General features: G+C 43.9%; 1 protein-coding gene across 1 annotated transcript in view; it reads right to left on the bottom strand.

Moving 5' to 3' along the window:
* Nucleotides 1-16,286, bottom strand: part of LIPC (lipase C, hepatic type) — a 206,775-nt gene that overhangs the window by 41,211 nt on the left and 149,278 nt on the right. The window contains exons 7-8 of the mRNA XM_075857942.1: nt 13,959-14,192; nt 8,883-9,125 (exon numbers count right to left, since the gene is read on the bottom strand). Of these exons, the coding sequence (XP_075714057.1) occupies nt 8,883-9,125; nt 13,959-14,192 (477 nt within the window). The remainder of the gene's footprint in view (nt 1-8,882; nt 9,126-13,958; nt 14,193-16,286) is intronic.

The raw sequence follows: 16,286 nt of genomic DNA on the forward strand, positions 1-16,286 counted from the left end.
TCATTCCACCCAGCCCCCTGCAGGCAATGCCACCCTGCCCCCTGTAGGTAATGTCACCCAGCTCCCTGTATGTAATGCCACCAAGTCCCCTGTAGGTAATGCCACCCAGCCCCCTGCAGGTAATGCCACCCAGCCCCCTGCAGGTAATGCCATCCAGCCCCCTGTAGGTAATGCCACCCAGCCCCCTGTAGGTAATGCCACCCAGCCCCCTGTAGGTAATGCCACCCAGCTCCCTGTATGAAATGCCACCAAGTACCCTGTAGGTAATGCCAACCTGCCCCTTTGTATGTAATGCCACCAAGCTCCCTGTATGTAATGCCACCAAGTCCCCTGTAGGTAATGCCAAACAGCCCCCTGTAGGTTGCACCCATCCCCCCCTTCCAGGAGAAGTCACTGACTTCAATGTCCATATATGGACAGTTTAGTCACTGACTTCTCCTGGAGAGGAATTCCCAGTCACAGGGTAGGGGATTCCGCTTCTGAAGTGAGTGACGTCACTGTGTCCATATATGGACTGTGTAGTCACTCACTTCTCCTGTAGTGGAATTCCCTGCCACAGGGTCGGGGATTCCGCTTCAGAAGTGAGTGACGTCGCTGTGTCCATATATGGACAGTGTAGTCACTCACTTCTCCTGTAGCGGAATCCCCGGCCACAGGGTCGTGGATTCCGCTTCAGAAGTGAGTGACGTCACTATGTCCATATATGGACAGTGTAGTCACTCACTTCTCCTGGAGAGGAATCCCCGGCCACGGGGTCGGGGATTCTGCTTCAGAAGTGAGTGACGTCGCTGTGTCCATATATGGACAGTGTAGTCACTCACTTCTCCTGTAGCGGAATCCCCAATTGGAGATTCCGACTTCTACAGGGAGCAAAAAAAGACCCTCCTCACATGCACTCTGCACTGTGAGGAGGAGGAGGAGGAGAGAGAGCGCGAGTGACGGAATACATGGCCATCACTCAGGACACATTCCGGTGATGGCCGTGTATTACCCGGCCCCATAGACTTCTATGGGAGCCGGGCGGCCGGGTAAACGGCTGAAAATAGGGCATGCCCCATTTTTTGGATGGCCAGGTTTCCCGGGCCGTCAAAAAAATCGGTCGTGTGAATAGCCCCATTAGGGGTCTATTGCTCCTAATGCAGCCGGGTGACGGACGATTTATGAACGACCGTCACCCGGCCGGGAAACCCTGTCGTTTGAATAAGGGCTAAGGCTAGATTCACACGAGCATGTGGAAACTCGCCTCGAGACTTGTGAAAACAGAAGACAATAGGACAGGTTCTATTTATCAATGGGCCCTTCACACGGTCATGAAACAACGGTCAAGTGAACGGCCCCATTGAAAAACATGCGTCCGTGTGGCGGCCGTTGTTTTAACGGCCATCACATGAATGTATTCAACGGCCTAATAGTCTTTGTGTTGCTGCCTGTGGCCCCAGGCACATGACCGTATTTTTTCCCTCCTGTAAATACTAGCCGTAAATACGGGTCGTTTGTCACAGGTTTTTAACCCGTATTTATGGACCTGTGCCCGTAAATACGAGTCCGTTGTCATCCGTATTCCACCCGTATTTACGGTCCCATAAAAGAAAGGGGGGCTGGAAATGACGTCACAATTATGTCCAAACCCCTTAAAAGGGTCACATGATCACTCAGACGCCATTTTCTCTGCTTCTCTTTATTCAAAAAATTAAATCCCCTGACGTCGCCTAGCAACACTCCCATAATTACGGGTGCACACACGTAGCCACCCGTAATTACGGGAGCCCCATAGACTTCTGCAGTCGACTGCGCTATTGATTCCGTCAAAATGACGGAACTCTGTCACAACGGTGACATGCAGAAACCATTAACTAGGTTTCCATCACCATTGAGTTCAATGGTGAGGTAAAAGGAAGCTGAGATTTCCGTTTGCCTTTCTGCTGAGGCGTTAACCCGACAGAAACCTCCAACGGAAGCCCTCAGCGGAAACTAACGCTGATGTGAACACACCCCAACGCCTCATGCACACGACTGTGTGCGCTGTCCGAGACCCGTCAGTGATCCAAGGAAAGATAGGACATGTTCTATCTTTCCTCTGATCAGAGACTCGGACCATTTTTTACGGACCCGATTCACCCGCTAAAGTGAATGAGTTGGTGAAGACTATCGGGTGCCTCTCGGTTGCCGTCAGAAACGGTCCAAGTGGCACAACGGTCGTGTGAATGAGGCATTAGGCTCTATTCCTGCAAGGGGCCGCTCCAGGAGAAGTCCCTGACTTCAATGTCCATGTATGGGTAGTGAAGTCAGGGACTTCTCCTGGATCGGTACCACCAGCCACAGCGCCGGGGATTCCGCTTCAGGAGCAGGGGACCGCTCCAGGAGAAGTCCCTGACGTCACTGTCCATATATAGACAGTGACATATTTAGGGACTTCTCCTGGAGCGGAATCCCCGGCCACAGCTTCGGCCGAAGCTGTGGCCAGGGATTAGGGATTCAGCTCCCACAGTGAGCAACAAAATACCCTCCATCTCCTCCGCACATGCACTTCACACTGTGAGAAGGAGAAGAGAGCGAGTGGCAGAATACACGGCACTCGGTTCACATCCGACATCAGACATCTATAGGAGCTGTGTGGCCGGGAGAACGACCCAAAATAGGGCATGTTCCATTTTTTGACGGCCCGGTTTACAGGGCAGTCAAAAAATCGGCTGTGTGAATAGCCCCATTTGGGGTCTATTGTTCCTACTGTGGCCATGTGAACGGCCGTCCTATGGCCGAGAATCTCTGTCGTGTGAATAGGGCCTTAGGATACCAGTATATACATACTAAATCATGATTTGTTTTGCTTTTCTGAGCAATACATTTCTGTGTATCATAATAAAAGGCAATGTAATATATATGATGCTGGGTTTAATTTCTTTATTATTCTTGCACGTATGTGAAATTCATTAAGATACTAAAGTACTACAATGACAGATGAGAGTTGCTTTGCGGCCCAGTCAAGTTCCCACCAATTCAATGCTTCAAATTTCTATGTAGAATACCCATCTTGATGAATCCTTTCTGACTTTATTGGCTGCAGGAATTACTAAGTCTGAAATATATTTACTGAAGCATATGGTGAAATTCCGTTTGAATATTAACATTTCAGCCAATAATTTGTTTTCCCAGACATTCAAGACAGCTGGCACGCTACCACCCTCTGTCCTGACCATGTGAAATATTATCTGTGACATTTACAAGAAGATAAAAAAATATGATGCATAAAAGCAGATGTTTTGGTGCCCAGAAAGGCAGTATTTTCAGACCGCGAATAACAAGTGCAAGTCTCCCTATCATCATGTTTTAAAGGTTATTTATGGAGCTTTTTGTAACACCCTTTCAGAATGGTTTCTCAGGAGCATACATAGTCTGTCTGTAGTCAACTTATTTCTATCTAAACAATGATGTGTCAAAAAAATAAGGTGGTTTAGGCAGAAAAATTAGCATCTTTATTTGACTTTTGATTGCCATGGTATGGTTACGTCATAGCCAGGTAGGGGACGCATGGAACAGGCTCACAAAGTGAACCCGCTCCATACGATGCGGGTGTCGGCTGTATGTTACAGCCGACACTTCTCGGTTACGAGCGGCCGCGGTATTTAAAATCGTTAGAGAGAGGGGGGGGGGGCGACCCCCTCTAGCAGACATCGCAACACCCGCTATGCAATCGCGGGGTGGCGATGGTTGCTATGCCAGCATGGGAGCCTAATAAAGGCCCCCATGTCTGCCATCTTTGTGCTCCTATTAAGCCTTGCCTCCAGCAGGGCTTAATCGAAGCGTGTCAGAAAGACGATATACTGCAATAAATGAGTAAGCGATAAAAAAAATAAAAAATATTAAAAGTTAAAAAAAAAACCTTTTTCCATTTTCCCCCCAGAGAATTGTAAAAAAATAAAAAAAATAAACATAATTAGTATCGCCGCGTCCGTAAAAGTCTGAACTATTACAATATATCATTATTTAACCCACACGGTGTACGCCGTAAACAAAAAAAAATGTAAACGCCAGAATCGCTATTTTTTGGTCACCTAATCTCTCACAAAAATTGGAATAAAAAAGTGAGCATGCACTCCAAAATGGTAGCATTAAAAACTACAGCTTATCCCGCAAAAAATAAGCCTTCATACCGCTTATTTGACAGAAAAATAAAAAAGTTATGGCTCTCAGAATTTAGCGACAAAATAAATTTTATTTTTTACACGTTTTTGCCTTGTAAAAGTAGCAAAACATTGAAAAAAATATATTTATTTTTTATCACCGTAATCGTTTTGACCCACAGAATAAAGTTAACATGTTGTTTTAATTGCACAGTGAATTCTGTAAAAACGAAGCGCAAAAAAACATGGAGGAATCGCTGTTTTTTTCATTTTCTACCCCACAAATAAATTTTTCCCGTTTCCCAGTACATTATATGGCACAATAATTGGCGCTACGAAAAGCTATAACTCGTTTCGCAAAAATCAAGCCCTCATAGGACTATATTGACGGAAAAATGAAAAAGTTATGTCTTTTGGAAGGTGGGGAGGAAAAAACAAAAATGTAAATCTGAAAGTTGTTTACTGCATTATCAATATCAGCAATTATCTAATGTGACATTATCTGCATTTCTCCCTTTACAAGTGGCTGCAATAACATCGCAGGATAGCAGCAGGAAAATCTAATTCTCTGAAGCTACCCTACAGCCACTGGCGTAGCTATAGGGGTCGCAGCGGTCGCAATTGCGACCGGGCCCCGAAGCCAGGGGGGCCCACGGCCCCCCGCACCACATCAATAAAAAGTTACTATAGTAACTCGGGCCGCGGGCCCCTGTTACTATAGTAACATACTTTACTTACCTTCCTGGTTCCGGATCGCAGCGGAGGTCCTGACGTCAAGCGCTGTGCGCAGCGCATGACGTCACAGCGCTATGCGCCGCGCACAGCATCGAGACGACAGAACTCCCGCCGCGGCCGAAGAGGAAGGTAAGATAGCCCTGACTGGCGGGGTCCGACTCCCGGGACCCGCCAATCAGCTGTTTTGAAGGGGCCGCAACACTCGTACGAGAGCTGCTCCCCTTCATTCCTGTCACTTCATTTCGGCACACTGTGAATCGGTGTCGGCGATTCACAGTGTGAGCGAGTAGTGAAATGAAGGGGAAGCAGCTCTCGTACGAGTGCAGCGGCCCCTTCAAAACAGCTGATTTGTGGGTCCCGAGAGACACATCAGCTATTGATGGCCTATCCTGAGGATAGGCCATCAATGTTTAGGGACTGTACAACCCCTAAGCCTACGATGTAGCAGGCTTAGGGGGCCCATGAGACAGGATCACAGATTGTGTGATCCTGTCTGCTGGGCCCTGTATCTAAGCCAATCACATGGTAGGCTTAGATACATGGCCCATGCGTAATCCTGTCTGCTGGGCCCTGTATCTAAGCCAATCACATGGTAGGCTTAGATACATGGCCCATGCGTGATCCTGTCTGCTGGGCCCTGTATCTAAGCCAATCACATGGTAGGCTTAGATACATGGCCCATGTGTGATCCTGTCTGATGGGCCCTGTATATAAGCCTACCACACTGTAGGTTTAGATACAGGGCCCCAGCACACAGTAATCTTATACTGTATATGATTACTGTCTGCTGGACCCTGTATCTAAGCCTACGTTGTGGTAGGCTAAGATACAGGGTCCCACAGACAGTATCACACATGGGCCCTGTATCTAAGCCTAACACATGTTACTAATCATTTTTTGTGTGTTTTCTTACAGGTTCGGTCGTTGGACTACGTCGGATTCCAGGACTACTTCGATGACAGTTTTTTTTTTATTATTAATAAAATGGTTAATGAGGTTGTGTGTTTTTTTTTTTTATTTCAATAAAATATTTTTTCTATGTCTTTGTGTTTTTTTTAAACTATATTACTACCGCCTTAGTAATGGCCGCCGGCTGATTGACAGCATCCATTGCTAAGGCGGGGCTTAGTGTTAGCCGGTGCAGAGGCTAACACTAACCCCCTTTATTACCCCGGTACCCACCGCCACCAGCGGTGCTGGGAAGAGCCGGGTACGATCCAGTACCTGACCATCTGTAGTGATAGTCAGCCACTGGGGTGGCCGCAGGCTGGTATTATCAGGAGGGGAAAGGCCAAAAACAGTGGCCCTTCCTACCCTGGTGATGCTAGGCTGCTGCTGCTTTATTGTATCTGGCTGGTTATGAAAAATGGGGGGGACCCCACGTCATTTAGAAAAAAAAAAATAATAATTGGAAAGAACGATGTGGGGTCCCCCCCAATTTTCATAACCAGCCAGATACAACACAGTAGCAGCAGGCAGCATTAGAAGGGTGGGAAGGGCCACTGTTTTTGGCCTTCCCCAGCCTAATACTACCAGCCTGCGGCCACCCCGGTGCCTGCCCGTCACTACAGATGGTCGGGTACTTGTTTGTACCCGGCTCTTCCCAGTACTCCTGGTGGCGGTGGGTACCGGGGTAATAATGGGGGTTAGTGTAGCCTCTGCACCGGCTAACATTAAGCCCCGCCTTAGTAATGGAGGTTGTCAATCAGCCAGCGGCCATTACTAAGGCGGTGATAATAAAGTTTAAAAAAGTACAAGCACATAGAAAAAATATTTTATTGAAATAAAAAAACACAACCCTCATTAACCATTTTATTGAGAATAAAAAAAACGCAGTCATTGAAGTCCTCTAATCCGAAGTCCAACAACCGAACCTGTAAAAAAAACACAAACACACAAAAATAATCAGTAACACATAAAGAAGCAAAATTATTATTCTTACCTATCCTGGGTCCAGCGCTGGAGACACAATGTCAGCGAGCTGGGCCCTGTATCTAATCTGATCATGTGTGATACTGTCTGCTGGGCCCTGTATCTAATCGTATCTTGTGTGATACTGTCTGCTGGGCCCTATATCTAATCCGATCATGTGTGATACTGTCTGCTGAGCCACTGTATCTAATCCTATCATGTGTGATACTGCCTTCTGAGCCACTGTATCTAATCCTATCGTGTGGTACTGTCTGCTGAGCCACTGTATCTAATCCTATCATGTGTGGTACTGTCTGCTTTGCCACTGTATCTAATCCTATCATGTGTGATACTGCCTTCTGAGCCACTGTATCTAATCCTATCATGTGTGATACTGTCTGTTGAGCCACTGTATCTAATCCTATCCATAGTTTATAGGGTCGTAGTGCTATAGATATGCTATGCTGTCTCATATACACACATTTTTTGGGACGGACACATATGTATTGGGGCTATTTCCCTGACATTTTAAGCCCTGAGGGTATGTTCACACGGCAGCGTCTGTTACGGCTGAAATTACGGTGCTGTATTCAGGAGAAAACAGCACCGTAATTTCAGCCGTAATGACATGTGCAGGCGTCTTTTGCTGCGTCCATTACGGATGTAATTAGAGCTGTTTTTCTAAGGAGTCCATGGAAAACGGCTCCATTGACGTCTGAAGAAGTGACAGGTACTTCTTTGACGCGGGCGTATTTTTTACGCGCCACCTTTTGACAGCGGCGCGTAAAAAAAAATGACCGTCGGCACAGAACATTGTAAAACCCATTCAAATGAATGGGCAGATGTTTGCCAACGCTTTTGAGCCGCATTTTCGGACGTAATTCAATGCTAAAACGCCTGAATTACGTCCGTAAATAGGGTGTGTGAACCCAGCCTTAGTGACGCCCCGGCTGCTAGTGCTGCATTGTTGGGTCACATAGAAGACCCAGTGATGCAGCTGAAAGCTGCGGACCGTCGGCCATGAGAAGTTTGCGGGGGGGAGGGGGGCCAAGTAAGAATTTTTGCATCGGGGCCCATGAGCCTTTAGCTACGCCCCTGCCTACAGCCATATGAACTGAATATAATCCTTTACAGCAACCTTTATTCTGTGAATAGATTGACAAAACTGCCCATTCTCAAAATACAAGCTGCTGTAAACTGGACCTGTATTCTGATGACGGCGCCCCTATTTTTTTTTTATGGGTCATATGGATTTTAACTATATACACATGGGACAATAGTGGTGCAGCAGAGCGTCTCATCATTACAGAACTGAAAAATAAACTGTAAATACATAAAGTGGTGGTGTTAGCTTGATTGCAAGAGAAGTTTTAGAAGAGACGGTTCTAGGAAAAAGCTTCTGACGGTACCACATAGAAGCTATATCTCAAAATGTAAAACATTATTTTTTTTTATAAAAGTTGCATTTTAGGCACTGTTCACTCGGCGTGTATTTGACGTGTATTTGGTGCGTTTCAAATAATGCTTCATTAATCTTCCCATCTAAATCAATGGAAAAACGCACAGGTACTACATACAACACGTTTTTTTTTACACAAGCGTATTTAGAAAAAACACGTTGTGTAAAAAAGCAGCATCAGGTCAATTCTTTGACACGTAAAATGCGCCGAAAATGTGCTAAATGTTCCCATAGTCAATAGAAGTCCTAATTGCGCGCCAAAAACTCACAAAAAGCACTTCACAAGAAACGCTAATGTATTTGACACATTTTCACATCGGTTTTTATGAGCGCCGTGTGAACATGCCCTAATACTAGAATACATTGTTTTAGTTAAAAAAAAAAGGGTTCAAAAGGTTTACATAGCCTTTAAAGAAATACATATGTCGTAGTCATACCTGCATCCATGTAGAAAATACTAAATATATTTTGATGTATTTAAACCATTTAAAAAAGACATATATATTCATTCATATAATTAAAAGTCATGGTTACCCAAATATGCACTACTATCACTAATCTACCTACCAGACAAGCCATACTGTACCTACTTATACAATTTAATTTTCAGGAAAATGTGAAATGTGTTAATAAAATTTTCCTTCTCCATCACTTACGTTTAAATGGCATATTTGAACGGGTTTTGAGGAAGAGACTGTGTCCAGGCAGCATTCCTTTCCTGTTGATATTGTACCCCAAAGCAATGCATCCACTTTTTGGACATTTCATACACATCCCTTTCTCGAAGGTTTTAACATCTTTACATTCATAGCCAGTGCTGTGCTTTTCTTCATTTAGTATAGAGTCAATGAAAAGGTGAACTGACCTCTCATGAGCACATTTCACAGACTGTGTAAACCCTTGAGATAAAAATACAATATTCATTTTAAGAATGTCCTCTATCATCATTTTACCAAAAGCATACAAATTTGCTACAGCTATTTTATATATAAAAAGTGGACACCCTTGGATTACAGGGCTCTGCTTTTTAGCTTTAGTTGTTGATTTAGTCTTTCCCAACCCTAAAGTCTTAGGCGGCCAGACGTGGCGGCGTTATTCCGCTGCAAATGTTGGTGCAGATTTGGGGCAATTACGCAACAACTCTGCACCAACATTTGCATATTTGACAGGTAATTCAGACGTTGCCGAAAAGACATCGGACTTGCCACAGATTTCAGTTTCTTCTCCGTAACAGTCAGAGGGAAAATTCCGCACCGCAGCCTATGGTCCGCAGCGGAGTTTTCCGCAATGTCTGAACTAACTTGCCTCAAAATGTATTGAAACAACTGTAAAAAACGGCCGCTGGAGAATTCCACTGCGGACTGTCCGCAGCGGAATTCCACAGCAACTCCGCCACGTCTGGCCGTGCCCTTACTCCATCACATGAGCGATAAGTGGAAATGTTATGAGACACCCAGGCATCTGATATCGCACGACATCAGGGAGAGTATACTCCCATGTGAAGTTGATTTATTATGGTTAGAAAACGTCATCTATTTATTGTTATTTGCATACAGTTCTGGAAAATGTTTGAAGACCTGTATTTCTGGTCTAGTTGTGGGACAAGCTCTCTTGATGCACAAGGCAGGGGTTTCTGAATGTGTCTTACCACCCACTGTCCTTTAAGTACTGCATCAGATGGATAACTGTTCTTTATATTGTCCTTGGACTCCTACGTTCCTTACTTACCTCCAATTCCTAGCATTCTTATTTATAGTACTTACTCATTTCCCTCTATCCCTATACTCTCTGCACATATACAGTTCTGAAAGTGTGACCATCTGGCCACCCTACAACATACCGTAGCTGTAGTATAGTCCCCCAGCTCTTTTCAGGCTCAATCTGCACCTCTCTTTATATATATATATATATATATATATATATATATATATATATATATATATATATATATATATACATACACTACCGTTCAAAAGTTTGGGGTCACCCAGACAATTTTGTGTTTTCTATGAAAACTCACACTTATATTTATCAAATGAGTTGCAAAATGACTAGAAAATATAGTCAAGACATTGACAAGGTTAGAAATAATGATTTTTATTTGAAATAATAATTTTCTCCTTCAAACTTTGCTTTTGTCAAAGAATACTCCATTTGCAGCAATTCCAGCATTGCAGACTTTTGGCATTCTAGCTGTTAATTTGCTGAGGTAATCGGGAGAAATTTCACCCCATGCTTCCAGAAGCCCCTCCCACAAGTTGGATTGGCTTGATGGGCACTTCTTGCGTACCATACGGTCAAGCTGCTCCCACAACAGCTCTATGGGGTTGAGATCTGGTGACTGCGCTGGCCACTCCATTACAGATAGAATACCAGCTGCCTGTTTCTTCCCTAAATAGTTCTTGCATAATTTGGAGGTGTGCTTTGGGTCATTGTCCTGTTGTAGGATGAAATTGGCTCCAATCAAGCGCTGTCCACAGGGTATGGCATGGCGTTGCAAAATGGAGTGATAGCCTTCCTTATTCAAAATCCCTTTTACCTTGTACAAATCTCCCACTTTACCAGCACCAAAGCAACCCCAGACCATCACATTACCTCCACCATGCTTGACAGATGGCGTCAGGCACTCTTCCAGCATCTTTTCAGTTGTTCTGCGTCTCACAAATGTTCTTCTGTGTGATCCAAACACCTCAAACTTCGATTCGTCTGTCCATAACACTTTTTTCCAATCTTCCTCTGTCCAATGTCTGTGTGCTTTTGCCCATATTAATCTTTTCCTTTTATTAGCCAGTCTCAGATATGGCTTTTTCTTTGCCACTCTGCCCTGAAGGCAAGCATCCCGGAGTCGCCTCTTCACTGTAGACGTTGACACTGGCGTTTTGCGGGTATTATTTAATGAAGCTGCCAGATCAGGACCTGTGAGGCATCTATTTCTCAAACTAGAGACTCTAATGTACTTGTCTTGTTGCTCAGTTGTGCAGCGGGGCCTCCCACTTCTCTTTCTACTCTGGTTAGAGCCTGTGTGTGCTGTCCTCTGAAGGGAGTAGTACACACCGTTGTAGGAAATCTTCAGTTTCTTGGCAATTTCTCGCATGGAATAGCCTTCATTTCTAAGAACAAGAATAGACTGTCGAGTTTCACATAAAAGCTCTCTTTTTCTAGCCATTTGGAGAGTTTAAAGAGGCTCTGTCACCAGATTTTGCAACCCCTATCTGCTATTGCAGCAGATCGGCGCTGCAATGGAGATAAGAGTAACGGTTTTATTTTTTAAAAACGAGCATTTTTGGCCAAGTTATGACCATTTTTGTATTTATGCAAATGAGGCTTGCAAAAGTCCAAGTGGGCGTGTTTAAAGTAAAAGTCCAACTGGGCGTGTATTATGTGCGTACATCGGGGCGTTTTTACTACTTTTACTAGCTGGGCATTCTGACGAGAAGTATCATCCACTTCTCTTCAGAACGCCCAGCTTCTGGCAGTGCAGATCTGTGACGTCACTCACTTCCTGCCCCAGGTCCTGCATCGTGTCGGCCACATCGGCACCAGAGGCTACAGTTGATTCTGCAGCAGCATCAGCGTTTGCAGGTAAGTAGCTACATCGACTTAACCTGCAAACGCTGATGCTGCTGCAGAATCAACTGTAGCCTCTGGTGCCGATGTGTCCTTGCTCGTCCGACACGATGCAGGACCTGTGAGTGACGTCACAGCGTGATCTCTCGAGAACACGCTGTGTGTCTGCACTGCCAGAAGCTGGGCGTTCTGAAGAGAAGTGGATGATACTTCTCGTCAGAACGCCCAGCTAGTAAAAGAAGTAAACACGCCCCGATGTAACACACATAATACACGCCCACTTGGACTTTTGCAAGCCTCATTTGCATAAATACAAAAATGGTCATAACTTGGCCAAAAATGCTCGTTTTTTAAAAATAAAAACGTTACTGTAATCTACATTGCAGCGCCGATCTGCTGCAATAGGAGATAGGGGTTGCAAAATCTGGTGACAGAGCCTCTTTAATTGAACCCACAAATGTAATGCTCCAGATTCTCATCTAGCTCAAAGGAAGGTCAGTTTTATAGCTCCTCTAAACAGCAAAACTGTTTACAGCGGTGCTAACATAATTGAACAAGGGTTTTCAAGTGTTTTCTAATCATCCATTAGCCTTCTAACACAGTTAGCAAACACAATGTACCATTAGAACACTGGAGTGATGGTTGCTGGAAATGGGCCTCTATACACCTATGTAGATATTGTATTAAAAACCAGACGTTTGCAGCTAGAATAGTCATTTAGCACATTAACAATATATAGAGTGTATTTCTGATTAATTTAATGTTATCTTCATTGAAAAAAACTGTGCTTTTCTTTCAAAAATAAGGAAATTTCTAAGTGACCCTAAATTTTTGACCGGTAGTGTATATATATATATATATATATATATATATATATATATACACATATACACACACACATTATATATATATATATAAATATATTTATATATATATATATATATATATATATATATATATATATATATATATATATATATATATATATATATTGCCACCTGAAGTTCACCCTCTTGATTTAACTAATTTGCTCTACATGGAGATCATGATTGGTTACAGTGGGCATCTGTCACGCAATGACAGTCCACTCTTCCTTTGTCAGTGCCCTAAAAAAGGGTTCATCTTACTTTGTCTTTATTGTTTATACCTCTCGTTTCTAATGGTCACTTTACCATGTGTGACTCTGGACTACAAAACATGAAAGAGAATCAAAATAAAGAATATTAATATTATTTATATTTTGAGGAACTCCAAAGTTAGGCCTCATGCACATGAACGTATTTTTGTCCTCCCGTAAATACTGGCGTAAATACGGGTCCTTGGTCACACGTATTCGACCCGTATTGCACCAATATTTACGGACCCGTGCCCGTAAATACGGGTCCGGTGTCACCAGTATTCCACACGTATTTACGGGCACATTTTTGCTGCAAAATTGCACTGCAGTAATCGGCAGCCCCTTCTCTCTATCAGTGCAGGATAGAGAGAAGGGACAGCTCTTTCCGCAGAAAAAGTAAAAAAAATTCATACTTACCCGGCCGTTGTCTTGGTGACGTGTCTCTCTCTTGACATACAGTCCGACCTCCCTGGATGACGCGGCAGTACATGTGACCGCTGCAGCCTGTGATTGGCCTGTGATTGGCTGCAGCGGTCACATGGGCTGAAACGTCATCCCAGGAGACCGGACAGGAGGAAGAAGCAGGGAGTTCTGGGTAAGTATGAACTTCTATTTTTTTTACAGGTTTATCTATATTGTGATCAGAAGTCACTGTCCAGGGTGCTGAAACAGTTACTGCCGATCGTTTAACTCTTTCAGCACCCTGGACAGTGACTATTTACTGACGTCGCCTAGCAACGCTCCCGTAATTACGGGTGCACACACATAGTCACCAGTAATTACGTCAGCCCCATAGACTTCTAGGGCCTGCCCGTGCGTTATTACGGCCTGAAATAGGACATGTTCTATATTTTTCAACGGCACGGGCACCTTCCCGTAAGCATACGGGGAGGTACCCGTGGCCAATAGAAGTCCATGGGCCCGTAAAAACGGGTCGTAATTACGGGCGTTTTTACGTTCGTGTGCATGGGGCCTTAGTGTTGGATCCCTGTCTGTAGAAGTTGTCTTGCCTGCAAAGTCAGATTTAGCTTTAAAACAAACTTCTTACCAAAGATTCCATGCTCTGCTATATGGCTGTACAAGTCTCGAAATTGGCAGCCAGGCTGAATGTCACCTCCATTGGGGTAAAAATCATAATGACCAACTCGCTCATTAATGCCAATACTTAATCCAATATGTTGTTGTGTGTTTGTATGAATGGCATCAACAAGGGTGGCATCATCTGATGACAGGCGATCTATTGAAGACATTCCTTCAAATAAAGGACCAGCAGGGTCAAGACCTATAAAAAGAAGACATGCTTTTAAGGCTATCACTTACAGATAAACTGTATATTGTCAACATGATGTTCTATTTCTGTGTTTTTCGTTTTGTTTTAAGCAAAATTGGAATGTACCAAAGCAGCGCTCCATTAGTGCCTGCCCCAGATGTCTTCATAATAGCCCCAGCCTTGCACTTACCATTGGCACAGGCTTGGATAACTGCACTTGGACATAAGGATGTCCTGTGACTACTACAAGTTCTCGGCTTCTGCCATTTACGGTGCAACCTCTTGAGAAAGCTTTCTTCATTCCATTTTTTTTTTACTAATTCAGCTAATCTAAAACCATTTTTGCAGATTTGTAGGGTCTGCTATGAGTCTTGTAGAGAATGGTTCTAGTTCTGGGTGATCTTGTTTCCCTTTCCCATTAAAATTGTGAACCTATGTAGGACTTTTCATGTATGAGGTACTGCAAATTTAGCAAAGGCAGGAACCAATTTGAGAGTCTGGCCTCTCTCTGATAAAATTTAGAAGTGGGAGAACAAGCACCAGGCCCTTCTATGCCATTTTACGCAATAGTGGTGAAGTTTTTGTGCTGGGCCACTTCTATTCTATCTGAGTCTCTGGTCTTAAAGAGCACCTGTCACTAGTTTATTAATGCTTTATCTCTTAACCAGGGCCGATTCTAGCTTTTCTGCTGCCTGAGGTGAAAATTGAAATGGCGCCCCCCCAGATTTTGATTGACATCCCCTTGGCTGTTCTACATCACTAGCAGCCTCTTCCAACTCTTGCGGATGTGCCGTTGCCTTGTACTCCCCTGGCATGCGCGGTGCAGCTGGGCAGAAAACATTTCACTGCACAATATTTGCCCAAGTAGTACAAGGCAATGCATCTGAGAAAGTTGGAGGAGACTGGTAGTGATGTATAACAGCCCGGGGGATGTCAATCAAACATGGAAAGTTGGGTTTGGAGGCAGGACAACGTGACTCTTCAGGATAGCGGCACAGCCCCATGACCCTTTAATGAGTAATTAGCATATAGTGTGCGCTGTTTTAAAGTTTATCTTATAGATTTTGATGCATCTGAAAAAAGACATACAAGCTAATGTTTGGAAATATTGTCAGCTCATGTATTACTGCATGGTGGCAGAGGTTATAACAACCAGACAGTTTCCCATTAAATATACAATGAAATTGAAAACAACTCCATCTGCCCTGCAATTTTGTTATTATAAATATATCATATATAATTACAGCTCCAGAACCAAGCTCTGACATATACGGCTCCAGAACCAAGTTCAATACACATATACAGCACCAGAACTAAGCTCAGTACATATATACAGCACCAGAACAGAGTTCAGTACATAAATACAGTACTAGAACAAAGCTCAGTACATATATATACAACACTAGAACCAAGCTCATAGATATATACAGTACCGAGCTCAGGACATATATACAGCTCCAGAACCAAGCTCAGTAAATATATACAGCATCAGAACAAAGCACATGACATATATACAGTACCAGAACCAAGCTCCGTACATAAAGACAACACAAGCATAAATACAGCTCAATTTAGTGCAACCCCTGTGGTATAGGTTTATAAGGCATAAAACTACAGTTCCCAGCATGGTCCGAACAATGGTAAGCATATGCTGGGAGTTGCCGTTTCTCACCCCAACAAAATCATACCACCCATCATCTCGCTGCAGAACACACAGTGACTACAGTGCGGATTAGAGGCAGAACATTTACATTAAGTGACACACTGGTGACGATCCCTGATTCTAGTTGTTCTTTTTCTCTTTTCTTCTCCACCCGGTCCAGACCTCTATGATGACTTCTCCCAGCCACAGCCCATTTCTGCAGTTTTCCGCACAGATGTCTTCAGCTACTCACTTTTCAAACATTTCTGCACCTATAAACGAAGATAAAATGCTTATGGTGCCACACACTACACCCCTAAATATAATCGTTACATACACTGCACCTCTAATTATAATAGCACCATACACTGTGCCCCTGATTATAATGGCACCATACACTGTGTCCAACACACACAGTGCTCCCTGTAGATAGTGCCCCCATAGAGCCCCCTGTAGATAGTGCC

This window comes from Rhinoderma darwinii, chromosome 3 (assembly GCF_050947455.1).
Source record: "Rhinoderma darwinii isolate aRhiDar2 chromosome 3, aRhiDar2.hap1, whole genome shotgun sequence".
NCBI lineage: Eukaryota > Metazoa > Chordata > Amphibia > Anura > Rhinodermatidae > Rhinoderma > Rhinoderma darwinii.